Consider the following 26,715-nt stretch of genomic DNA (forward strand, 5'->3'; position numbering starts at 1 on the left):
AATAACAACATCAGCACTGAGGGCGCTGGAGGGATGAGGCAGATTGTCCGCCACATCTGCCATTCTCCGGGTAGTCATGTGGGCCGCCCTGGGCTCCGCGCCCCGGGTCTTACCCCAAGGTCCGGCCCCAGCTGTACGCTGGAGCTCCGCCCCGAACTGCCCACATAATAAAAGTTTGGAAGGAAACGATGTCTCGGCCTTGATTCACGCTCGGCTTTGGGCTGCTTGCTCCTGGGCGGTCCCCAGAAGTTAGGCCGCGTGTCCCCGCTCCTCTGCGCGGCCTGGCGTGCCCACGGACGGAAAGACGCAGGCCAGCCGAGTCCAGCCAGCCAGCCGCCCGCCCGCCCGCCCGCCCGCGCGCGCTGCAGCTCCCGCCCGCTCGCTCGCTCGCTCGCTCGCCCTCCAGCGCGGGCTGGCTCTGCGGGGGAGCCGAGCGCGCAGGCACGAGGCGGAGGAGGCTCCAGGCGGCGGTTCCCCGCCCACTCGCTCGCACATGCTGCCGAGCCGCTGCCGCAGCCGCCGCCAACTGGAGCCGCGCTTCCTCAGCCGCTGACCTTCCTCCTCGCCTGCAGTCCGCGGCCATTCGCTCCGCTCGCCGGGTGGGCAGGGAATGCCCGAGCAGCTCCGGGCGGCCGATTCCGCCGGGGCGCTTCGCGGGGAGCTTGACCATGAACCCTCAGTGCGCCCGCTGTGGCAAAGTCGTCTATCCGACCGAGAAAGTCAACTGCCTGGATAAGGTGCGCGCGGGAGGGGGCTGCGCTGCGCTGCGCTGAGGGGCTGCGGGGGCTGGAAAGAGAGCCGGGGCTGCCTGTGGGGGTGGAGGGAAGGGCGGGGGGCTGAAGAGCTGGCTGTGGATCGCCGGCCCCGCTGCCCTCCGCGTCAAGCATCGTTTTATTTCACCTGCTGGAAGAAGAGCGCACGGGCTGGACGCCGCGAAATGCGTCGCTGCCGGGAAAGAGCTGCGGGGCTCCCTTCCTCCAGTGCCTTGAACAGACTGGATTGACCCCGCGACTGACCCCGTAGGGCTCGCATGTTCTCTCATGAGCGCGCAAGCAGGCGTCCCCCGAGGTGGATGCCCCCGTGCGATTATGTCTAGAGAGGCCAGAGGGGGAGGGGGAGGGGGACGCAGAGGCGGCTGCCCATGTCGCCTTCCCCCTTTCCAGCAGGCCTAGTTGGAGGCTGCCTTGCGTTTGAGCCCGTGCTCAGCGGGTCGCGGTCCCCAGAGAGAACCTTGGCGGGAGGCTGTGCGCGAGGGAAGGTGTATGTTGCAGCAGCAGCAGCGGCGCTGGGGGAGGCATTGTGGCGAGGGAGCTCCGGAAAGGGTTAACAGCTAGTCATTGAGGGAGAGGGCGGGTGGACGCCCAGCCCGGGCGCCTTCGGGGGACCTGCGCTGCGGGGTGCCCTGGGCTTCTCCGCCTGCCCGGGGAGCTGGCTCGTGGCCGCGGGGGATGAGCGGAAGCCTTGCAGGTGCCCGAACGAGCGAGGACCCGCGCCTGCTCCCCCGTTGCAACCCTGGCGGGTGAGAAGACTGTACTTAACGTGCCATCCGGAGACTGACGCATTGCTAACCATACTCGCCAGGGCGTGTGTGTGTGTGTGGGGGGGGAGCGGGGTAAGCTTGGCCCCCCCTTTTTTTGAAGGAGTTAGCTGGAGACCCTGCCGTTCGCTCCTTTGGCCGCGCTCAGTCGGCTCCAGAGTGTGTGAGGAAATTACCCTCTTTCTCCCCTTTGGGGCTGTCACCCTTTGCAAAGGCAAATCTCTGGTTGGGACGCCAGGCACTTCGGGCCTGCAACGCAGGGAGGGGATGCTGCTTGGCAGTTTCTTACACAACCTCCGCCCGGCTTGTGTGGTGTTGTGACGGGCAGCTTGCTCAGCGGTGGGTGAGGCACAGCATCATCTGCACCCAAATGCTGCTGCTCCCTTTGAACTTGCGTCTTGCTCTTGCTCACTCCATCGGTGGTGCTCACAAAAGCACAATTGTCTGAGGAAAACCACAAATGCTGTGGCTATGACAGATGCTTCTGGTTAGATGCATCCGTGCCCCAAAAAGGGGATTAGTAGATTTGAGGGTGTGGGTTATTTATGTCAACACGTAAGTAGGCTTAATGGGCAGTGTCTGTCTTGAGAATTTTCTGGGCTGAGTCTTGTAGATAGATAAAAATGACTTTCTTCCCCTAATGAGAAACATATTTTCAGTGTGTGTGCGTAAAAGCATATGAAATCAAGGAAGGTATGGTCTTCAAGGAAAGAACCAGCTTATTCAATACTAATGTGATGGCTTCCTACATTTCTACCAAGCTTCCAACCATATTGTGCTTGACATTTGTAAGGGCACGAATGCTGAATCTGCATCTAATGCTTAAGTCAAATGGAGGGCACACCTGTCAATTGCTTCACAGGATGAGCATGTCAGCTTGCTGGAACAGAACCTTCCATTGCTAGCAACTTTCAAAAATCATCAAGAGAGGCTAGGTAAACACTTGAGTCTGGGCAAATTCCATCCCATCCCTGCAAGGCATAACCTCTCCTTTCTCTGTGTGTGTTGGTGGAAGGGCCGGGGAGGAGAGGTTAGAAAAGAACAGTGAGATCTGTCTGTTAGGAGGAAGAAGCGAAATCTTACTCTGCTGTTATTTTTCTGACCCCTGTTTCAATTTTAATATTGCCTTATAACTTCCTAAAACACAAGACATTGCTTTAGTTGTGGTAAAGTAGGGTATGGATGCCACATTATGTGAAATAGTTTCAATAGCACTTGTGGCATGTGTAAGTTGTTGTTTTTCTAGCATAATGAAGTAGAATTCTCTGTAAAGGTAGCAGTTGTCCAATTAGGGCAGAATTTGAGGAAGAGGTTCCAGGCACCTTCCATCAAATGAACAGCAGGGCTCGTTTGCAGCATGTTGAAATAAATCACATTATGAACAACCCCCCACACCCTGCTGTAAGACCATAAAGTCAATTGTTGAAAATGTGTCACTAAATGTGAGTAAATTTCAGAATGGAGTATCCACTTTCTTGTATAAATGGTGAACATTGGCAATGATAACATCCCAATTATAACAAGATGAATTCTCTTGCAGTACTGGCACAAAGGATGCTTCCATTGCGAGGTCTGCAAAATGGCTCTAAACATGAACAACTACAAAGGATATGAGAAGAAACCTTATTGCAACGCGTAAGTGTTATCACTGTCAAGTTTTGCAGTAAAGTTCTTGGATGTGGACAGTAGCTCTCCAGGTAGTCTTGTGGTGTGGACATGTTTTGTGTGTATATGTGTGTGTGGCATAGGTAAGTCATCCAGATGTATAGTGCACCTTGATTTCTACCTACAGAATTTGTGGAGGCTAAAGTAGAGACTTGTCTCCTTTGTCACTGATTTCAGTAGTAATGCGAAACCAATGAAAAGTAGTATTGGTCTGCCAGTGAGTGATAAGTATTCTTTTGAAATCAAATTGAAAGGGGTGACCAAATATCTTTTTGGAAATACAGATTTTAGGAAGAAAATATATTTGGCATGTTGTGGTCACTTTCCAAGAGTCTATATGTCTACTGAGAACCTGACATTGGCTTCAATTGTTTGCTTTCTTGCAATGCTTCCCCTGGTATCAGAAGTGTGGGTATGTTGTTCTTGCTCACTGCTCGCAATGTTTCCAGATAGTGGATGGATTGTTTTTCCATAGCAAACTCTTCTTTACTATGGATAATCTGTGTTTGATTTGAATAATCTATTATAAACACATCCCTGCATGCTTTAAAAGGTGTTTATCCTATGTCCTGGATGTAGGTCAATAAACTCAAGTTCAGTCTTGAAAAGATAAATGTACAATGGGTGGGATGGTTTAGCTGACCAAGGAGGTGCTGGTCAGCAGTTTCTGGCAAAGATTGGATTTCCTAGAACAGTAAGTTTGTAGCATAGGGAAGCTGATAGATTTTGACTTGTTACTTGAGACCCAAGTTGCATTTGTGTTAACAAGGCTTTTCATTAGCCAAGTCTTGTGTGCCTGTTGTTCCTATTCCCAGAGAGAGGAAAGCTGTCCACAGTTCCCTGTACTCTGGTTACTCCGAATTAGACTGCAGAAATGCATTTTATGTGGAGCTGCTTTTGCAAACTTCTTGGAGCATCTGCTACACAATTAACTGGGACCAGTTACAACGAATGCATCCCACAGATGTTTGAGCGACATTGGCTGCTGCTCCTTCATAAGTTCAATTTAAAATCTGGCTTTCTTAAGCTCTAAATAGCTCTGGGGCCTGGAAATGTAAAGAACCACATTCTCCTAGTTGAGGCTATTTTATTTATAGGATAAATAAGAAAATAAACAAATACCAAAAACAAATAGGATTAAAGGTAAAGAAATGTTGCAGTATTCAAAATTAAAGTGAAAGAGGTTTAATGTTATCCTGGCACAATGTATCTATGCGATCAGTGTAGAATTTACACTCATGTGATAAGTACCAACTGTGGATTAAAAATAAGGCCTCTTCAGTCAATGTAGAGCTAACATTTTGGAGTTTCCTAGTGAGTATCATATTTGTTTCTGTGTAAGCTAAAGCAGCTTCCACAGCAGTAGGAAATCTTCAGGATAAACTTGACTCATTGTTAATTGATGTAAAAGCTTCTCCTTGAGTAGAACCCTTGCACTAAACAACCCTGATTTAATATTCTATCAACTATTTTTGCATGATTCATTTTTGCCATTTTGAAAAGGAATAATAATTGATCCCTTATTTTGTAATAATATTTTGCCATGTACTGAATTGGTTATTATGCATTTCTGGACCACTTGGAACCTGATGTCTGAGGGTTTTTTAAATTTCTCTGCCCCTCCCCCCAGTACTTGGGTAGTTCCACCAGACCTGTGCAAAAACAAAACAAAAACAAAGCAATTCATTGTTTCTATGTCCACTTAGTAACATATGTATCTGATACATGTCTGAACCTGCTTCTGTGTCCCAAGAATACTTATTTTGTAACAGCAGATGATTGGTGGGTTATTCTCCTACCAGGGGAGCCGTTTTCCTATACAGTCATTGGCTTTGTTCCTGCCAGAGGAGAAACTGCTATACACAATTGTGTAGTGGAGGGGGCATTTGTGGGGGCAGTCACTGGGTCCCTGAAGCCAGGGTTAATATCCCTCTCAAGAGACTTAGCCTTGCCAGTTTGTGGCTGGCAACTGAGCTGAAGTCCTGAATTTAATGGGTTAAGAACATGGGTGGTTTTTTTGGTTTTTTTTTTTTTTTACAGTCCCCAACAGTTCCTGGGAACTCCCTCCCTGGAGAGGCCTGCACATGTGTTTTCTGTGACACTTTCCCTCATGGTCAATCTCTGCTCTTCAACAGCATGTGGTCAGCTTGTCTTTGCTGCTCCGAAACCCACCTCCCTTCCCCCCTGGCCCCCCAATCCTGGTTAGTAAGCTTGTGAACAGGAACTGCCTTATTAATTCCATATAAGTCACTGTGAGAGCTTTTTGGCTGGAGAGTGGGGTATGACTGTAATTAAAAAATCATTCATTCATAATAAATAAGATAATAAGAAATAACTTCTGGCAGCTGTCATTGTTTCACCTCAGAAAGAGATACTCCCATCTTGCATTCATCACTCAACAGAAATTCAAACAAAGTGGCAAAGCTCGTTTTTATTGCATAATCATAGGTTGTGACAATCTTGGAAATAGGTGGCTTTGATGGGGGCAGGGCTTTGAGGTGTGACTCTGATTATCATGAAGGGACCCCCTACTTCTAAACTTGCCATGATACCCCTGGCCCCATCCATCTAGTACAGCTGGCTCAGAAACTAGTATATTACTGAGATTTAAAGGAACTAGGATGTAGTGTGTCTAGTGGTCAGAGTGTTGGACTCGGACTCATGGGATCCTGGTGCCAGTCTCCACCCAGCCACAAGCCTCTGGGTGACTTTGAGCCAGTCAGTGACTCTTAGCCTAACCTGCCTCACAGGTTTATTGTGAGGATAAATTACAGAGGAAGGGTTACGTAAGCCAGCTTGGGTGCCTTGCAGGAAAAATGCTGGTGTATATATATATAATAAATATATCTAGGACTCTGTTTTAGATAGTGGAGTATTACCATTGATTTTCTTTAGAATATAAACTTCTTTTCCCATTTTACTGTATAAAAAGAAGCAAAAGGAGTATCTACTTATGCACAGATGATTACAAGACAGGAGTCTGAAGGCTACCCCAGAAGGAGTGGGGGAGGAAGGATGAAAAGCAAGGGACAGAGGAAGACCATGAGCTGAATGACTAGAAAGGAGAAGCAGGGGAGAGACGAAGGGTGTTTGTTACCTACCCTTAATATGCTGAGGCAAAGAGAAGAAGGGGGAAGTCCTTGAAATCAAACATGGTGAAAGAGCAATTGTGCCTTGGCATTTACCAGGTAGTAGTGGAACATATCAGGAAGAAGAGGCATTCCCATTTCCATAAGAGTTTCCACTGGCTGATGAAGCACAAAGATGGGTATTTGGCTGGGACCTGCAAGAGGAACTAGGCAACATGTGTCAGAAAGTCTACCTTAAGTTATTAATCTTAAGAAACTGAGTTTTGCTACAACAGACATTCCATAGCTAACAAAAGGTAACAAAAGGAGTGCCAGGCATGGTTCCAGAAAGTGAGAGGGTAGACACTTCTGTGGCTGGGCAAGTGCTTAACCAGATAGTCAGGAACACAAACAATGAGTAGCAGGGGGATCCTCCAGTTGTATTTGGGGGCAGGGGAGACTGTCACCTTTGCTCTGGGGCATTCAGAGGTTAGGACACTTAGTCACCATCAAACTCAAGCTGTGTCTTGGGAAGCAAGCTTAATTGCCTCCGAGATGGCCCTTGCCTTCATGCCAGTTCTGACAATTGAACTGGAGGCATATGGAGAACATGGAAATCCTTTGGCAACCTAATGTTTGACCATAGATCTTACAACAGAGGCTAACAATTCTGTCTGTCCTTTTAGGTGTTAAATGCTATCAATTTGAAATCAGCCTCCTTAACATTAACCTGTCTGGAAAGTGAAAAGCCACTTGTTTTTAGACTGGAAATTGAATGATTCCATTCAAATTGATCTCTCATGTTGCCTGAGGGCTACTCCTAAATGAATTTCAAAGAGTTATGGGCACAAATCCAGTCCAAATTGAGCACTTCTGTTCCACTCTTTCCTATTGGAACAAATGTGATTTAAAAGTGTTTAAGTTGGCTGGATCATGCCCAGTAATTCTAGTTTGTATTCATGGTGAGTCCTTACTTGAGAGAAAACAGAGCTTTCTTTTGATCCCTGAAGCATACTAGCGGCCCTTCTAGTTCTTGATTCATTCACTTGTTTTTGTTTTCCATCTGGTTAGTCAAATAAAATCAAGTTTTTTTCAGTAATTAGTTATTTTAAAATAGCTTGATCATTTTAATATTAGTAGGAAACTGGCACTCCTTCCAAGTACTGTCAAGCTGCTGTGGGGGGAAGGGTGAATGCATTTGGCAACTGATCTGCTCTTCAGTAATAGAAATTAAAAATAAATAATGGACCAAAATATAGATGTGTCTCTTGGTATGAAAAGTTGATTCTAGAAGTGTTTTGTAAAACTTTCCTTGAGTTGGCTTTGAGTTAAAAACCACAGAGCTGATTTTTACGCATATACTTTTGAGAACACGTCATCTCAGCCATTCTAGTGTTAACTATTAGTGTTGGAAATCAGTTTATTTTATATCCTGTACTTCAATCTGGTTTTACTGTCTCTTACTTGCTTTTTAAAGTACAATCCTATGCTTACTTAAACAAAAAAAAAGTCATACAACCCCCAAGAAATGACTTGTTTCTGTCTAAAACATGCACATATAGGATTGCATTCTTAGTTACTTTAATTAGAAATAGAACTCATTCATAGACAGTCAAGGACCTTTTTGCTCCAAGACTGCTTTTGCAATGGGTGTGAAATTAATTTCTTCGTTTTTAATGTTGGGTTTTTGAACTAGTGCATATGGTTGATGGGGAACATAGAGAACTGTCATTTTGAATGTGAATGTTTCAGAAATGGAGCTATAAAATGTGTACTACCCAAGGGACATGCATTTTCCTATTCCTACAAGCTGATGATATTGTAAGACTTGCATTACTTCTCACCAGTGACTATATTAACTGTAGCGGTGAAGTTCTTCTCTGCAGGGGTGGGGTATGCTGATCTGAGAAGCATTAGGAAAAGATGAGCATGCTATTTCAGCATGCTAAAATATCAACATCTTTAGTGATTGGATATCCTGATGCAGAAGCATGGAATTTACAAAGTCAAGTGATGATACAGCTATCCATTTTGAGCAGGGCTCTCCTGCTGTTTTTTCTAATCCAGTAGACTCAGATGAAACTTTAGAATAACAGTTTAAATCTTTACAGTTTAAATCAATGCAGTGTTCTCTTTGACATGTGAGAGAGGCATTTGCCCACATGAACAACTGAATCCCTCTTTCCCTTTCTTTCCAAAAAGCTTCTGACTGCACCTTCAGGGTGGTTCCTGCTGCTTGAAGGTTAGATGATGGGAACATACTTCTTAACTGGCCCACTCATTTTACTCATTGTGTCCTGAGCAGGTCAAGGAACTCCCTCTTAATCTGTTCCTTTTCCAGTCTGGAAATGTCTCTATTGTCCAAGGTGGGCTGGTTCTCATGCTCTGCCTCAGAATCTTCACTAGCTAGTCTTATGACTACAGAGTTATCTATCTGCTCACGTCTGTCTCCTCAGAGATTAAATGGCTAACTGTGCAGAATGCAATGTGTTAGAGTTGGGTTCCTTTTCTATACTATCCATAGTGACTAGTCCCAGTGGCTATATGTTATCGGAAGTGGCATGCCTATGTACACCAGCTGTGGTGCTACTGCACTCCTGTTTTACTTGTGGGCTTCCCACAGACAGCAGGTTGGCCATGATAGGAACAGAATGATAGACTGAGTAGGCCTTTGGTTTGCTATAGCATGCCTTATAGAGTGCTATGGGGATATCCAGAAACCCCCATATTCAGAAGCTTATGGGCATCCAGTGCAGAACAGGAGAAGTGATGGAGGTGATCTTCACTGCCCTATTCTCAGGCTCCACATTTTTGCTAGCTGTGCTTTTTTGTTTTGTTTATCTAGCTGAGATATCATAAAGATAAAACGTGAAGACCTTTAGAGTAGCTCATGTCCTCCTTGCTCCAGTCTGCTTCCCTCTCTAATCCCCCCTTCTCACTTTAGGTGTTCTGAAGTTGCTTTCCTGACCTTAGAGAGCAGCAGGTACAACTCTTTCCATGCTGGCTGTGAGAGGCCAGGAAAGCAGGGCTGGAATTCCAATTTTCAGCTTCAAGGCCAAAGCAACATCTCCAATATCAGAGCCAGGAATATCAACTATTCTGTAACCCCTCAGACAATGTTTTGGGGCCTCAGGAGTGTTCTTGTCATAGTTTAGTTTGTGAACATAGCCCTGGAAATGAATGTGCTAAAAGCCCATCCTTATGCTCAATTCAGGCAGCAATAAGACCAAGGGAAGCAATAAGACCAAGAAGGACCAAGGGAAGCATCTCCGTACAGTGTCCTATGATGGTAGCTATGGAAAGAAGCAAATCTTTGTCAGCTTTCAGCAGCCTCAACTTGTTCTCAGCTTGTCATGTGCACATAACTGTCCCCATAGGCTAAATCCAGCTTTTGCCATATTTATACTCAATAACAGTTAGTTATGAGTGGGGTGTCAAAGGCTGAACTCAGGCACTGACACCATCAATTTTGTAAAGATTGTTTTATAGAAGTTCTGATGGCTCAGAACATAAAAGAGTGAGCTTAATGATATAGCAAATGCAAATATGAGCTAGATCATCTGTGGGGCATTGGGGGTAATCCTAATGGCAAGTTGGAGGCAGCAGGGATTGTATGTCTTTCTTTGGGGAGGGGGGCAAGTACATTTAATGGATGGAACTTCTCTCCTGGTGAAAATCAAAATGACACAAGTTATAAACTTATCAGGTTGGATCCAGATGCGGTCATTCTTAGAAGAGACCCTCTGAAAAAATGGGACTTGCTAGTCATGACAACTTCTTTATGTTTCATTGATTTCATTGGTTTGGATAAGTCTGAATGCAACCCATATTCTTGAAATTCAGTATGTATTTTATGTTTCAGTGTTGTTAAACTAATCTGTCAAAAAGAGCAGCCCAAATAACAAGAATTATAGCTGAGGTAATTTAGTGGATGTGGTTAGGTGATTGTAATGAGCCATGAACGTGATTTAAAATTACCTAGTATTCTCATCTTCCCTGAAAAAGTTACTATGTGTTTGATTGATATTTGCTCAACTATGGTCCACATTCTCTCCATCTTTTCTTTCTTGAGTTTTGTTTTTTCTTTGTTCCCATATAGTCTTTTCTATATTCTTGCTTCCTTTCCAATTCTTATGTCTGCTCCATATTTTTCCTATTCTTCTTTAGACATCTCTCTTAAAACTCCTCCACACAAGAGGTTTAAAAAACTTGAATGTGTGGGAGTGGGAGCAGGAGAGGAAAGCAACAGCTCCAGAATTCTGGTTGAGTGAAGTACAGCTTAAAGATAAAGTAGATGGGACTATAAACTCAAAGAATGGGTTTATTTTGTGGAGATCAAAAAGCAGAGTAAGCAAAAAAAAAAAAAACAGTTATTGGAACATGGTAATAAGAAAGTCCATTTCCAGTTACCTGAGATACAAAGGTTGTAGAAAATTGTTGGTCAGTGTGGATGTTGACAATGTTGAAATCTTAGTTTGGGCATGGAGATATTATTTTGCATTTGCTCTCTAGAAGTGTAATCTGTTAACAATAATTCCTCTTATCTCCAAGGGTTCCATGGATATGCTGCTTATAGTAAGAGCACTGTAGATAATTTCCTTACATCAGTTCCGAGTTGAGTGATCCTGGATAAATTTAGTAGTAACCAAAGAATTTTGGGGGTCAGTTTCAGGCCTAGAGGTCTGCAGTCAAAGTTGTCAATGATTCCATCATGAACAGCTATCTTTTCCCCTCTTTCCCTCTTCAGCAGACTTAGATGAGCCCTAAGAAGTTCAGCCATTAAAGCTCAACAAATTACAAAACAGCATAAATCAAGGTTCTCCTTGAGATGTGGAAGAAGCATCTACCCATGTACAAAGGTGAATCCTAACCAAAACTTTGTCACCTCCCCTCCCTTCCAGGAAGCTTCTGACTCCATGCTCAGGGTGGCTCCTGATGCTTGAGGGCCAAACTGCGGCAATACCAGATGCTCCTTAACTGGTCTGTGTGCTTTGCCTGTCATCTCCCCACAGTCAAGGAACTCACCCTCAGTCTCCTTCCCAGCCCATTTTGAAATCTCTCTGTTTTGCTGTGGTGGGCTGGTCCTCAGCTCTGCCTGAGAACCTTAACTAGGTAACCTGAAACTACCCAGCCTGCTCTCTTCTGCCCATCTGCCTCCTCCTCAGAATTGGATGAATCTGAGTAGACTGTAATATCTGAGGGTTGGGCCTTTTGGCTACCTTGTGTCTCTAGGACAGCCTTTCCCAATGTGCTGCCCTCCAGAAGTGTTGGACCGCAACTCTCAGCATTCTTGACCATTTGGCCATCTTGGCTGAGGCTAATGGGAGTGAAAGTTCAAAACATCTGGAGGATTCCACAATGTGGAAGGCTGCTTTAGCATCCAAGTAGCTCATAAGTGGCAGCTAAGGAATGTCTACTTGCCCCAGTCCCTGGAACAGTAGGGCAGCTCACTCAACCCTGTAGCATTTCAGTGCTGCCACTACTTGCAAACATCTTGATATATTATATTATAGATTGCTAATCAGCACAGCAGTAGAGGAGAATGAGATCTAGGAGCTATCAGAGACTTGTGGATATTAGGTAGGGTTAGGAAAATGTCTAACTGTATAGTAGAGCATAAGCACGAAATATCAGTATTTTCTGATGAACATTTGATGGATTACCTACAGATCCATTCTGAACCATAGCAAATTTTCAACTTATTTTTTCCATATTTCCCTTTTCCTATTGAGTCTCAACAAGTACCAATTTCTGAAAACAGATTAATACTTAAAAGAATATAATATACATTCCCCGCCCCGTAACTATCCTCCAAGCTAATTCCTGCTAAGGCAGAGATGAGAATCTATAGGTCTCCGGATGTTATTGGACTGATAGTTAGGGATACTGGAAATTATAGTCCAACAATATCTGGTAGGCCAAGGGTTCCCCAGCCCTGTACTAAGAGAAAGTTTTTTTCCTCACTGCAAAATGTGCTTTTAAATGCACTTTCAAAATGGTAGACTCTTCAGGGGTCAGACTGGATGTAATGGGCATTGTTCTGGAAGCCGACTTTTGTGATTTCACAGTGCGATTGATGCTTTGCAGTAGTCATTGTCTTAACCTGAAGTTGGTCAGTAAGAATACTTTTTCCAGGTTAGAGCTACATTTTGTTAGCAGCATATACTTGGCACTCCTATTTAAGGCAACATGTTAATAAGATGCTGTAATGTAAGTAGGTTTTTATATTTTTTTTTAAGTGCAGGCAGGACTCAGAAGATTGGTGTACAGAAGAGTGTTAAGGCAAAATAGGGTTACCAGATACAATACATGCATACATTTTACAGTGATTACAGTGATTAAGAGCACAGTCTTATGAATGTTTAGAATGAAAAAGACGTTTAAGTCTCAGTATCCCTCTAGCAGGCCATGCTGGAACTTGTGGGGTAGGATTGCACCCTAAATCTGTGTTTTGACAGAAGTTATTTTCCTGTCTAAATAACTAAACATTTTTTTCCTGTTTAAGCATGGATAGGATTGCACCCTAAATCTCTGTTTTGACTCCCATCAAGTCATTTCCTGGAGTAAATATAAAGCTTAAAAATGAAAATAGATAATAAATAAGTTGTCCATTGTTTTCAAAGGCACTTATTTCTAGGTAAATGTGTGTAGGATTTCAGCCTTCAAGGCTGAAGGATGGCTTACAGTCTTTTCAGTGGCTGAAGTTCACCTGTTAATGAAAGAAGGCTTCTAGCCTGGGAAAATGAATACAACAAAGATATGATTGTTAGCTTGAATCGAACCTGGCTACTAAACTATCTGTGTCAAATCTCTGCTGTTTTTCTGAGAGTTACCTAACTTTACTGCCAAGAGATTTGCTTTACTATGGCCAGGATCTTTGCAAATGTGGTGTTAAGCTCAGCAGAGTAAAAACTTGCTTCATGCGTTCTTATGTTACCCCTTTCAAATGCATGGAATGTTAGAAAGAGAGAGAAAAAGAGAAAGAACTAAAGGTCATCCGGCAATAAAGTTACGAAAGGTCTGAAATAAGAGTGTCCCATGGCACCTTAAAGAACAATAAACTTACTGTGGCATAAGCTTTCTTAGGCATATGATGAGGTGGGCTGTTGCCCATGAATGTTTCTGACAAAATAGTATCCCTTGGGACTGTCTCTTCTTGCTGTTGCAAGTAACATTGCTCTCTCTCTCTTTCTCTCTCTCTCCCCCCCCCCCCTCGGATTTAAACTAAAACTGTTTTAATTGTAATAGTTTAGTTTATTTACTGCGGAAATCTTAAAGTGAAAGGTGTGATTTGGAATGTAATGAGTCTTCTTTCAGTTTAGATAGGTAATTGGTATGCCAACAACAGACTGCTAGCAAATTGGATTGCTCAGCAGTGTACTTTATAGACCTTTTCATATAGGTCTTGCCCGTCATATGAATGTATTAGTTGTATAAATACATTTTTTGGATTTTCACTGAGTTGCTTGACTGAGTAATTATTCCACTGAAGTGCTATATGTCCACATATGTAAGTTTCTTCTGAGTCCAGTGCAGTTTACTCATGTGTCTGGGGATATGATCTTTTGATATTTTATCAGCCTGTATAAACAACAGATATCCTCTAAGCATTCCTCACTGCTACTGGCTAAGGTGATCTGCTGTATTGTTCTACCTTCCATTGGAATATCAACTAAAATTATTAGTTTCCCTTGGGATGTGGAAGAGAGAAAGGAGGGAGTGAATGGGCTCTATGCCGATTTAATTTGCGTGTCAGTCTATAGAACAATGTCTTATACTGAATTTTACACTGGTGGAAAAATACAAGTGTTGGTATTTTCCACTAGCATTTCCACAATCTCTAGCAGAAAGACTAGCACAAGCAACATCTAGCTTGGTGAAATTTTAATGGGTTGTGCAACAATTTGCAGAATGGCTTGTTCTAGATGAATCCAAATACTGGATTTGCCACTTGCACAAAGATGGAAACTAGGCTTTCTCGAGGCAATGGAATGTTTGCACTAGTGAAATGGTACCCCTGAAGATAGCTCAATAAGCACAGATCTCACCAGTAGCTTAGTAGATCTGATGTTCAGAAGTGACTCTTGGTTCTGGGATCACACTTTAATTGACAGGTGATACTGACTTGGAAGGGAAATGAACATTTAAAACAGTGAAGCACAGTACTGTTAATGTTGATGTGGCCCCGTTGTTGCAATTTCCCACATTGCATCTCCGGCCCTGGCTTGGAAATACAAGCACTAAGTCCAGTGCTATAGTCTATATAGCTTTATAACCTCAATTTCTCAGGTTCAGGTTTTTCAAGTTTTTAGCAGCCCTTCATTACTCAGAAGTGTACAAATTCATCACAGCATTGCTAGATAGCCAGTTGTGCGCTGGTGTGCTAGTATGAGTGTTTACTGCTGTTCAGCTGAAAAGCTAAATACTACTTTCATTGAAATTTCCCACTATCTTCACAGAACGCCATTCAGTTTCTCTTTTGGGAGAAGCAGGAGTGTTACTAGACCCCTAAAAGAGTCAGGTCCAGGCTTGTAGGACACAAATCTATATCATGTCTGCACCTATTGATTTATAGCCATATATGCAAGTATGAAAATATATTTATTTACAACATTTATATATCGAAACAGCTTCTGGAACAGAAAACTCTGCAAAGATGAATAAATAAAACACTATTTTAAAAGAAAATAATAGTAATAAAACAGTTGCTGGTCAACCAGATAAGGCTTCCTGAAATAAATATGTTTTTAAGAGACACCAGAAACAACACAGTGTTGGTGCCTGCCTGACTTCCAAAGGCAGGGAGTTTCACAGAAAGGGGGCTGCCACAATGAAGGCTCTTTTTTGAGTGGACTTCAGTTAGGCATTAGGTCTATACAGAACCACCAGGAGCATGCCCTTTAACATCCTCACTGCCTGGGCAGGTTGATAAGGGAGTAGGAGCTCTCTCAGCTAGCCTTGTTTAGGAGTACTTATACTCTAGTACCAAACCTTTAGCCTGTCCTGATAGTGAAAAGGAAACCAGTGTATTTTCCTTGGCAGAGGAATTATATGCTGAAAAGGAGCAGCTCCTGCCAAGCTGCTACAGTCTGCACTAGCTGCACGTTCTAGACCAGTATTGAGGGCAGCTCCACACAGTGATGTCCAGTTATCCCTGTCTAGGAGAGGTTGCACTGGCAAACAAGTTAAAGCTGGCATTAAACTTCATGGAAGGCAAGGTCACCCATTTTATTCCTTGTTCAAATCATCTCAAAAAAGACAAATTTATTCAAGTAATTTGTACACTGTCCCATTTCATCCCAAGCTAGTGGGACATTTTTTCCAAGTTTAATTGCCATGCAGGAAGAGATTGTGGGAGTGTTGCATCATGTGGGGAAAGAAAAATTAATCCTTCCCTCTCTATCTACAGTTTCCCTTGAACATTATGCCCCTCCCCCCTCTGCAGTTAAGCCAAAAAAACAGAAACCAGTGGACACTCATAGCCCTGTGGTGTCCATTCCAGGTGTTATGGCCTACCTGGAGAAGGATTAATTGCTGAAAAAGAAGAGGAGAGCCAGTAATGCACGCCACAGTCAGATGGTGCACTGAAGGCTTCAGCCTTTCATTGAAAGAACAACTTGGCTCTTCCTTAGCGGTTCTTGAACTTCTTCAAATACAGCAATCAGAACTGGATGCAATGCACCCCTTAGACCAGTAGAGAATGAAACGTGTGTAAGCGGCAAAATGTAACAAATAATGCCTTGTACATACATCAAGCACATAGATTGCAAAACCACTTTTTGTTCTGTTCTGTTTTTAAACTTGCATGTAAAGTAATGAGAATAAACTATTGGTATGCAATACCAGAACGAGTTTATGGCATGCTATTTGTAAGAAATGCTATAGTGGGTTTTTATTATTTCTGAGAAATTTGCCAACGTGTTTTTTATGAAAAATTTAGTTAATTAATTTATTTTATTTTTCGATTTATATCCTGCCTTTTTCCTACAAAGGACTCAAGGCAACTTACATCATTCTCCTCCTCCATCTTATCCCCACAACAACAACCCTGTGAGGTAGGTTGGGCTGAGAGTCTGTGACTGGCCCAGGGTCACCCAGCTGGCTCCATGGCCGAGCGGGGACTAGAACCCAGATCGTCTGAGTCCCAGTCCCATGCTCTTAACCACTACACCACACTGGCTCTCCAATGGCATAATTAGCATTGTTAATAGCTTGCTTAAAGTATGGGTGTAACCAAAGTATATTTAAAAAAAAATCTCTCTTGATCATTTTAACAGTTGTCAAGATTTCTACCAGTTTTTCTTGATAGTGAGAATGTTTGCATATAGACATCAATGTTCCAAACCTTTCAGTGGCTGTATTATCCACATAGCTGCACTGGTTTGATGGCAGTTCTATAGAATAAACAGACTTAACACTTGTCTGGAATACATTTTAAGGTTACAATTATTCTATTTTTGAAAGCAGAAAAAAACCCATCAGAAATGTAACATTTAAAACAAGAACAAACTGGATCTGTGCAATCCCTTCACTGCCAATTTTGAGAACTATAAATAGAAATATTTGTAAAGAAAAAACTGAGGATTTTGTCTCTCTGTACATGGAAAATGTAGGCAAAATGCTTTGCTTTGTAGCAATGAAGTATGGACTATTCTTTATAAACTCACAGAGACGTTGCTGTATAATGTATTGCGTTGACTGTTTTATATTTAAAGGGCAAAGATAATGGAATAGTTAAATGTCAGACTGTGCCAAGAAAGGTCTTTATTAATAACATTATTGCCAAAAGAAATTTGCCAGATGGAGAAATGTGTGCTATGAGTGTATGCATAGAGAGTGAATTTTGGTGGAGGGGTTTAATGAAGAGGTAGTTGACACTATTCCTTTAACAGACATCCTTCTGTATTTTATACAAAAGCTTTTTTAAATGTAGAAATAGTGAAGATAATGTTTTAATGTAGAACATAAGGATCCAAACAGGATTCAAGCATAAGGATCCAAAAAGCGTTGCCCATAATGTTTGTCTGTGCACACTGTTGTTACCAACTTTTTTTCCCCCACTGGTAGCTGCTCATAACACCTGGAATTTTCCCCTGGAAGATCTTAGCTGTTTAGCAGAAATGTGGGGGCTGCTGCTGGAAGGGAGAAGAATGGAAAAAAAAGTGTTTCTGTGTAGCTTTTGGATCCTAACCTTTATATGTTAATAAGTTTACTTAGTGTACTTTAGTTCTTGTTAGTTTAGAGAACATGGGGAGGATTAAAAATGTAATAAAGAAATGCAAGCTTGACATTTTCTTTTAAGTGCAAATATAAGTCATCTACAATCCTTAGAACAAAATGCATTTATGTACACAGGTGGTGAGAAAAAGAAATTCTAAATGTTTTAATAATGTGATCTATGTTTTGACTGTAGGAAAATGATAGGGAAAATAGAGTTTTGTTTATTGCCTTATGATGGCATGCTGATGTTGTATTTGAAAATCATTTGGTGGCTTCTTGACACTCATTATTTGTTTGAGAAGAAGAAATATTAAGGGTTGGATCAAAAATACTAAGGGTTGAGCCACGATCTGCCTTCCTTGAGAATCTGCCCAGTTTGGGAGATTCTCCTACACAGCTCATCATATTCAACAGTCTCTGTGTAATATTTTCAAGTGGTTAGAGGGGCTGTCATGGGAAGCAGGGGATGGGAAATTTCATATTAACACAGTTGATTAGGATCCAATACTACATTTTGAAGATGAGGACAATTAGGTAAATTCTTGATGCTGCAGAAGGTCCTTTTGAGAGCAAAAGCATTGAACAAAAGTGACACAAGTGAAAACAGAGTAATGAGCTGATTCTGTTTGATTGGTAACATAATTTAAAAAACCCATTTTATCTCTCTAATTATTTTGATGGCTGTTCTTGCATGTGTCAATCAGGAGCATTTGCAAAATACTGGATGTATGCGTATGTGTGATGCCCTTTCCAGATCCTCCTAACTTTACATCTAGTCCTTATGCCAGAGGACTTCTTAAAAGGCAAGTTGCATTAGGGATTTTGTTGCTAACAGCATAATGAACACTATCCAATTCACAATGCCACAGTCCACATGAAATTCTCAGTTGCAAAGGGAGTTCTTTGCCATAGGAGTTAAAAGCATCATGTTCTCAGTAACAGAAAATTGCGGTTATGATTGGGACAACAGGTTTTCTTTGCAATAGAAGATATTTGTGTGCCTGCAAATACAGATTTCACTAACCCTTAGTTCTTCAGCCTGTGTTCTAGTGTCCTTTGCAGCAGAACCTGTCCTGTCTCCTCATTCAGGCTCCCACACTGCTCCAATCAGTCCAATCATGACCACTTTTCATTTGCCATCTTTAAAATTTTGCGGGGGGGGGCTTGGGATAGAGAGGTGGTGGCATTTTTTAATTTTTGATCACAAAAGATTGTGAAAATGTCTTCTCATCATCAGTCTTTCACATGTGTGCACTTATAGCTGTCAGATACAAGGTGGGAATATTACATTTGAAACTGTCCATGGTCTGCCCTGAGCAAATCACACCTAAGTCTGTTTCCTTGGCTTTTCAGTCTCTCCTCTTGGAAGATGAAGAGTGGATGTTTCTTTATGTACCTGCTGTGGAGCAGGACTTTGGAGAGCAGGTTAAACCATGATTTGTGGTGTGGTGGTTGGACTGCTAGACTAGGGACCCAGAGGATCCAGATTTTAATCCCCACTCAGTCATGAAGCTCATTGGGTATCTTTGGGCCAATCACTTACCCTCAGCCTAGCCTACCTCATGGGGCTGCTTTTGTGAGGGAAAAATTGAGTGGAGGAAGTCTGTGTAAGCTGCTTTGTGTTCCTTGCAAGAAATAAAAAAAAAGGCAGGATATAAAAGCAACAGCAGCAGCAGCAGCAGCAACAACAATAATAATTAGAGTGAGTGCTAACCATGTCCAAAAAGGAATGCAAGTCAGATTCAAGGCGTAGGGGCTATTCATGATCGAAGGTGAATGTGCTATAGACAGGGATCCAGAGTTTTAACAAAATTAAGTGGAACTTTCGCTTTCTCTATAGATATGTTTTTCACTACCAGTTGCTAGTGTCAGCATTTGGTTTTATCAAGGATCAGGAAACAACTACTTCTACAGCTCAGTCTGTCATAATGAATATTTTGCATCTAATGACTTTGGTCGTCACTAAAAAGTAACATATGCAACTCATCTCTTCAGCTAGCCAAATTTGACAATTGTAAAACCAGCCGTGGATCATCGAGGTCTTTTCTTTAAATATGACTCTGCTCACTACTTCTTCATTAAATGTAATGTTTTGTTATTGTTACTTTGGGATTTAAATTTCAATTACAGGAGCTCTTAGTAACAGTTGCTTAGTAACCTGTGCACATTTTTTAGAAGCAGGCTGGTTTGTGGTGATAAAATGTTAGTATTAAATTTGAGGGATAAGCAAATGTCTCTGGAGGTGTTCCAGGGAGCAGAGTTTGGGCACCTGTGGTGCTTGGACTGCTTATGGCCCTTGCCCTAATTTCATGAAGTCCTTTGCTTAATTTCAGAAACCCTCTGCATGCAGTTGGGTGAGATCTGTGGTAACAGCTCCCTGTCTCTTCCTTGGCAGCCTGCTGGTTGGGAAGACTGGCAGAGGAGGAGGGGAGAAAAGGGGGTGGCAGAGAGACAAAAAGAGCAATCTACTCACTTTTGGCTCAGGCCCTGTCTGGCAATGCCTTTGCCCCCATCTACCACTGACACTCGTCTCCATCCTGCCCTCTTGCTTGCTAATCGGGAAGTCGTGTCGGACCCATCGCAACCCCATGGCAACGTTCCTGCAGGCCTTCCTGTCCTCCACCAGCCCCCGGAGTCCAGAGTCGTGCAAGTTGCTTGCATCGAGCCGGAGGGGAATTCTTGATGGGGTTAGGAGAAATGCGTGCAGACCTTTCACTTTCCATTCTGGTCCAGCACATTGTGTGTATGTGTGTACACACCATAGAAGGTGAAAGGGCCATGTGTCTCTTGCTGTGTGAGCTCTGCAGTGATTCCTGAGTATACATGCTGCGTTTGTGCTGAAATGATTCCTATCTACAGTTTATTGTATCAAAACTAATGCTGTGCATATATTAAAACACATTTTTTCCAGTTGACTGTCATTTAAACAGTGCTAAGCTACTTGAAAGACATGGCCCATGGCTGAGGAAGTGCTTTGTAACAGTTAAGAATGGAAGGGGCTGAGGGCAAAGTAAAACTTTTGAATCTTTTCCCTCTCAGTTCAGACAAGATTGGGCTTGCACTGAAAAGAGGCACATGTCCATTCTCTCCAGAAGAGTCAACAAGACATCAAGTAACATGTGAAAGATGATTCCTTCACATAGCTAGGCAGCTGATAGGTTTTTAACAACCTTAAATTATTCTGTGGGTAATCCAATTTCATCTAGTTTGCCTTAAATCCTTCTCTGTTGTTCTGTTAAGCTCACTCCTACTTTAAAGTAGAAGGCTCAGTCCACCATGGGAAGCTGGCATTTTACACTCCTGGAAAGGCAAGAAACACAAATAGCTATTGTCTGTTTAGAATTGTTCATTGCTCCAGGCAACAACACATCGGCAGTCTCAGAAAACTGGATAGCTGCCATTTTTAGGTGGGGTTCATTGGATGCATTTATTTCATGTTTTGGGAAGTGATGGATCTTGACATTGCCTGAAGCCATGTGGGTTCCTTGTGGATTACTTCCTAAAAAAAGCATGCTCTCTTAGGAAATGAATAGCTTAACAAGAGAAGCACAAGAGATTTGTGCTTGTATTTTCGTTTTTGAAGTTGGTGTTTCATTAATCACCTGCCAACCTCACCACTGGATCCAAAGCATTCAAAAGCTGTTGCTGCTAGAAGTGTCTGTGGAATACAGGAGTAACTGGTACTGGGTGGTGTTTTGCTTTCCCCTCCCTTACATTTTGAAAAACAAGCTATTCTGAAAAGTGATCCCAATAGCTAATGAAAACAGCAGGGTGTTAACGTTCCCTCCATTTCACAATGCTAATAAGGAAGAAAAAAATCAAGGGTCTGAAATCAACTTTTCAGATATATTTCTCTTTCAATGCACTTCTGTACACATTAGAAAGGAAACCAAGATTAATAAGGGAGGATTTTTCTGTATATTTTTAAACATGAATTTACTGTTTTAAATACAATAGGTTCATCTTATCAGATACTGCTGCAGTACCGGCCCTATCAATTTAATTGCAGCTTGGATAGTAGCTATACTTAGTGGATTATGCTTCCCATCCTTACTCAGTTTTATTTAAATATATTCAGGCAGAAATCTTCTTGCTTTTCTGTCATCTAAATTTAGATTCTCATGGTTGCATTAGAAGATTGCTCCTCCTTCATCTTTTACAGTAACATCTTGTAAATGCTTCAGTTGGGAGCTTTCCAAATACTTGTATGTTTGTTAAATAATTTAAAATAATGATACGTCTTTAAAACATGCATTCAATGCAGCTATTTCCTTAAAACATTCACTTTCCACTTCTCAGTATAAAAATTCACAAGGCAGCTTACAATGTGTATAATCTAAGTTAGTAATAACTAACTTAAGCCACTAGTCCCATTACTGATTTAAGCAACTCATCTTGAAAATACCTCTCTGGATCCAACGGTATTTGATAACTAATGCCCAGTTGCAAATACCCTTTTAAAAGTAAATCTAATTGAGAGGAGTAGCTGCCGACACTCTTGGAGGATACCGATTGTATAATCACTCTGGGTTTTGACCTGATTGTGGGATTGAACCAGCCTTAGGGAAGTGCAACCCTGGTAATGCTACTTGATCTCTCACTGGGCTTTTCATTCCATCCACCATGATATCCCCCTGGGTCAAGTCCATGGATCAGAAATTGAAGGCACTGTGCCACAGTAATTTGAGTTTTACCTTTAGAGACAATTTCAGGCATTAAGATTGCATTACTATTCCTTGGACCTCTGGCAATTAAACTGTGGGATTCTGCAGGGTAACATCTTGTCCCAATGTTGTTTAAGATCCATGTGAAGCTGCTGGAAGTGGTCCTTACTGGATTTGGAGCCAAGTGTCATCAACGCATAGCTTGGTCTTCCTGTGAAGGCTGAATTGAGACAGGCTGTGCAAGTCCAGTGTCTGGATTCATTGACTGGTTAATGTATTCATTCATTGGGTCGTTAAACTGAAGCTGAATTTTAGCAAGGCAGAAGCTCTTGGGTGAGTGGTATTGGAGTCCAAGAGACAGGTTTACTGCCTATTCTGAAAAGGATTGCATTCTCTCTGAAAGGTCAGGTTCCTACTCTGGGGCTACTCTGAGATCCGTCACTGAAGTTCAGTTGGCTGTGGCTCAGTTTTTGTTGGGAGCTCCCCCTTTCCAACTTGCAACTCCCTTGCTAAAGGAACTGCACTGGCTGCCCATTTGTTACTGGACCAGGTTTAAGGTTTTAAACTTGTGTACAAAGCCCTGAACGACTCAGGAATACATTACCTGAGAAGGTGCATTACCTTTTACCAACCTGCTTTGAGGTTACTGGGGGATATTCTCCTGGTGGTCATACATAGACGAATGGCTTGATTAGAGTCCATCAGGAGAAGAACCTTTGGTATGGTGGCTCTATTTCTATGGAATTCTCACTCTGCTGTTTTCAGTACCTACTAGGAAGTGTTTTTTGCTCATCAGCCACAGTGTTAATGTGACCTTGTTTTTAATATATTTTTTATATTCTTTATTTATTTTAGCTTTGTCCTGTTCACCAGAATCTGCCTAGGTATGGAATGATATACAACCATTGTAAATAAATAAAAATAAAATAAATTTATTTTAAATAGGACAACAAATAGGTCTTATGTTGGATTTTACCCAGCTTATTTTAAAACAAAATAAAACAGCAGAATTTCCCACCATAGATACAGCTGAATCCCCAAGTTATGTCTAAAGCCAATAAAAGCATAGGAAAGGAGAACTGTCTGAAGTTAATCAAGTTTGGTTCCAGATGAGTCAATAAAAGGAATGAGTTCCACAACTGAGATGATACTACAAAGAAAGTTCTGTGATCCCTGATCACCAAATCTCAGATGCTGGGTGGAGGGCCCTTTGAATTAGGCTTCTGATTTTCTTAAGCTGCAAATAAGTTTGAATGGTAACACCAGGAGGGAACTCTTCAGGTACTCTGTTTTTAGACTCTTAAGGGTAGGATTCTCCAACCTGGAATCCGCCAGATATGCTCAGTTACAGTGACACATCTCAAAGGGATCAGGTTGTAGAAGTTTGATTTAGGGCTTTGAAGATCAAGACACATTGAACTGAATTGTGCTCAGAATTACATTGGTAGCTAGTAAAAGTATTTTTAATTATTGGTGAGTTTGGTTAATTCCTAGATGTTCTACTAACCATTGCACAGTTGCATTATGTACTGAAATGTCAGAATAGTGTTCAGAGTTACTAACATGCTTTCTTATATTCATTCAGAATTCATCTGGCTGTAAATGTTGAACTAGTTCATGCTACTTTAATAGGTTCAGTCAGATAATAAAACTGGAAGAGCACCTTCCTTGGGACATTGTGCTGTTGGAAGATTTTTTCTGATCTTTGCCATAGTGCTGCTGTTTTCCCCCAGTTACCACTTTCTACCACAGCAGATGGGAAAAAGAGGAGGGACTAGATTTTAAAGCAGGGATCATTCTGCAGTTTCTTCTCAAAGAGATTCTAAAAAAATAAAAACCAAAAGCACCTTAAATGAGCTTATCCCAACTGGTGCCATCTCCACATCTGGTGGGCAGCAGCTCAGGGTAGCCCGCCTTAAATACTTGTGTATTTATTATGGCATATGTTTTCATGGTTTGTAGTCCATCAGATGAAATATGCATTCACTTGGATAAGAGTCTGGCAGTTGGTTATAAATATCTGATCTCAAAGGATATGACTGTACAAAGATAATAATTTATATGGAGTGTGATCACACCATGCATAATCTGATACCTGTGGGCTTTGATGCGATGAGGAAACAGCATTCTGTGCTGTTTCTCCTGCTTTATTATGGCATATGTTTTCATGGTTTGTAGTCCATCAGATGAAATATGCATTCACTTGGATAAGAGTCTGGCAGTTGGTTATAAATATCTGATCTCAAAGGATATGACTGTACAAAGATAATAATTTATATGGAGTGTGATCACACCATGCATAATCTGATACCTGTGGGCTTTGATGCGATGAGGAAACAGCATTCTGTGCTGTTTCTCCTGCTGTTCACACAATTTATGGGGAAGACAACAGTGTCACTGTGAGCCATGTGGGATATCAAAGGGGAAGGATATTTCTCAGGAACCTTGTCAGGGTTTGATTGCATGAGCTGCAGTGCTGGGAAGCTGATCAAATAGTCAGCAGAGTTACAGGAATCTCATATGAGCTGGTCAGCTGAAGGCAGAGGTTTGGGATGGAAGTGGGAGACAAAAGCTATAAATGAAAGCTCCTGGATAAAGGTCTCTTGGGCCAGAGTGGAATTTTAGTGCTGGGTTGCTGCATTTCTGTTTCTGGTTCAGGAAGCCAGGAGTGATGGGGCAATGCTGTGTTTTTGCTTTTATTCTGAGGCACTTTGCTAGCTGTGTAGGAAGGGGGCGAGGCTGGCAGGAAAGCCCTTCTCCTGGGCAAGCTTCATAGAGCAGGGCAGTCAGACTTGGAATGCAGGTACCATGTGTTAGATCTACCCTTTGAAGCTAAATAAATGTTGGAGCTGGTTGGGGCAGAGATGGGAAGTCCTCTGCATCTCTTTCCAGTGGAACGTTGCCACTGTAGCAGCAGAAGGTTACATGCCGTTTAATCCAGCATGTCAATTTGTGGCATCACAGGAGACATACAGCATGTTCTGCCTTTTCTGAGTCAGTTGCTGAAAGGTTGCTTAGCAACGTGGCTCTACCAGCTTTAACTACTGCCCTAACCCCTTGAAACTGATGGGGGGAACAGAAGTTTGAAAGTGTGATTGTTTGATGTAGAGAGCTAAGTAGACATGTAGCAAGGACACCAAGATGACAGGAATCACTTTATGGCTATAACGGATCTGTGAAAAAGTTGTTCATAGGAAGACACAGAAATATATAAAATGCATGTATTAAAAATATGCAACCTTCCCTTCAGATCTTTTACTTGGAAGGGTGATAAATTTAAGCTGTGTAGGTTAGAGACCAAAGCCCAGTGGCAATACTGATGGTTTCAGTTCTTTGGGTTTGTAGCCTCAAGCCCCAGCCTCACCATTAAAGAGGATCTGGGGTCATCCCACACCCTTTTAAAACTTTGTAGTGTTGTATTGAGACTTACAGTGCAATCCTAAGCATGCTTACTTGTCAGGTCATTTCATTAAATTCAATGGAATGAGTAAGTTTACATAGGCTTGTAGCCTTAATTGATATAATATTAACAGCTGTAGTTTGAGTGGTGCTTCCCGGAAGCTACAGGCAGCATGGCCAGTGATCAGGGATGCTGGAAGCTGTAGTCCAAAACTTCCAAGTTGAGGAAGGCTGAGCTAGCTCAACCTTCAGTTTTGAAAGCAGACAGGAGAAGCCTCTGTGTTCTGGGTTCCTACTACTGGATGTTTAAAAGGCATTGTAACTGGGCTTATTTTAAGGCACATGGTTATACAAACTTGCTCATATATAAGCACATCATATATAGTATGAAATGGGTAAAAGATAGGCTAGCTAAGAGAACCAAAGACTAGCCGGCATGATAAAACATTGGTTCAGTAGGACTAGTTTATTCCAGAGTAAAATGCCTGGAAATATTCTTATATGGTAGTACTTTGGAAAAGGGAAGAGACTCCTATCTAAGAACCCAGTGAAAGTGGGGAGCTAGTTCATAAAGATGCCACTCAGGCTGCAGCTGTACCCCTGAAGGGTGGGAGAGAAACTCGTGGGCTGGAAAAGAGGCTTCCCGATGAGTGAAGACTCCTGTTCATTAGTGGCTTGGAAGGAGGGCTGTTGGAGCCACCCCCTGCTTGAAAAGCGAGTGCTCATGCGGAGGTTTTATTGCTAGGAACGTGTCATCTTCCTAGCCTGCATCTTTATGCTTGGGTCCATCAGTGCTTGCACCTAAGAAAGCTCACTGCATATGAACTCTGATTGCACCTCTGAATGCTTTGCAATATTTCTACAAATGCTCTGATGTTTTGTTGATAATCGCTTTATTATTTATTTACTATGGTTTTATGTCTCCCTGTAGACTATGTGTTTTCTGTAATGTGGACCTCAGGGCACAGTTGGTCTGGGGTCAGTCCTGAATCTTGGATTTTCTTGTGCCTGGATCTATGCAGCAGGGATATCTCTTTGTCAGGATCTCTGCATGTGGGAACTTGTATGCACTTGCTATTGAATGATTTCTTGGATTTGTTAAGCCTGGGCTCATGTTGCATAGAGGTTCCAATGAAGAGTGCTGGTTAATGTACAAGATACG

General features: G+C 42.2%; 1 protein-coding gene across 2 annotated transcripts in view; it reads left to right on the forward strand.

The window, feature by feature from the left end:
• Positions 1-484: 484 nt before the first annotated feature.
• NEBL (nebulette) overlaps positions 485-26,715 on the forward strand; it is a 157,066-nt gene continuing 130,835 nt past the window's right edge. The window contains exons 1-2 of one of the 2 annotated variants that reach the window (XM_044424582.1): positions 485-737; positions 3,078-3,172. In XM_044424582.1, the coding sequence (XP_044280517.1) occupies positions 669-737; positions 3,078-3,172 (164 nt within the window). In that variant the 5' untranslated portion in view covers positions 485-668. The remainder of the gene's footprint in view (positions 738-3,077; positions 3,173-26,715) is intronic. The other variant, XM_044424581.1, reaches the window with a different exon arrangement.

Source organism: Varanus komodoensis, unplaced genomic scaffold (genome assembly GCF_004798865.1).
Source record: "Varanus komodoensis strain SLA01 unplaced genomic scaffold, ASM479886v1 scaffold15, whole genome shotgun sequence".
Lineage (NCBI taxonomy): Eukaryota > Metazoa > Chordata > Lepidosauria > Squamata > Varanidae > Varanus > Varanus komodoensis.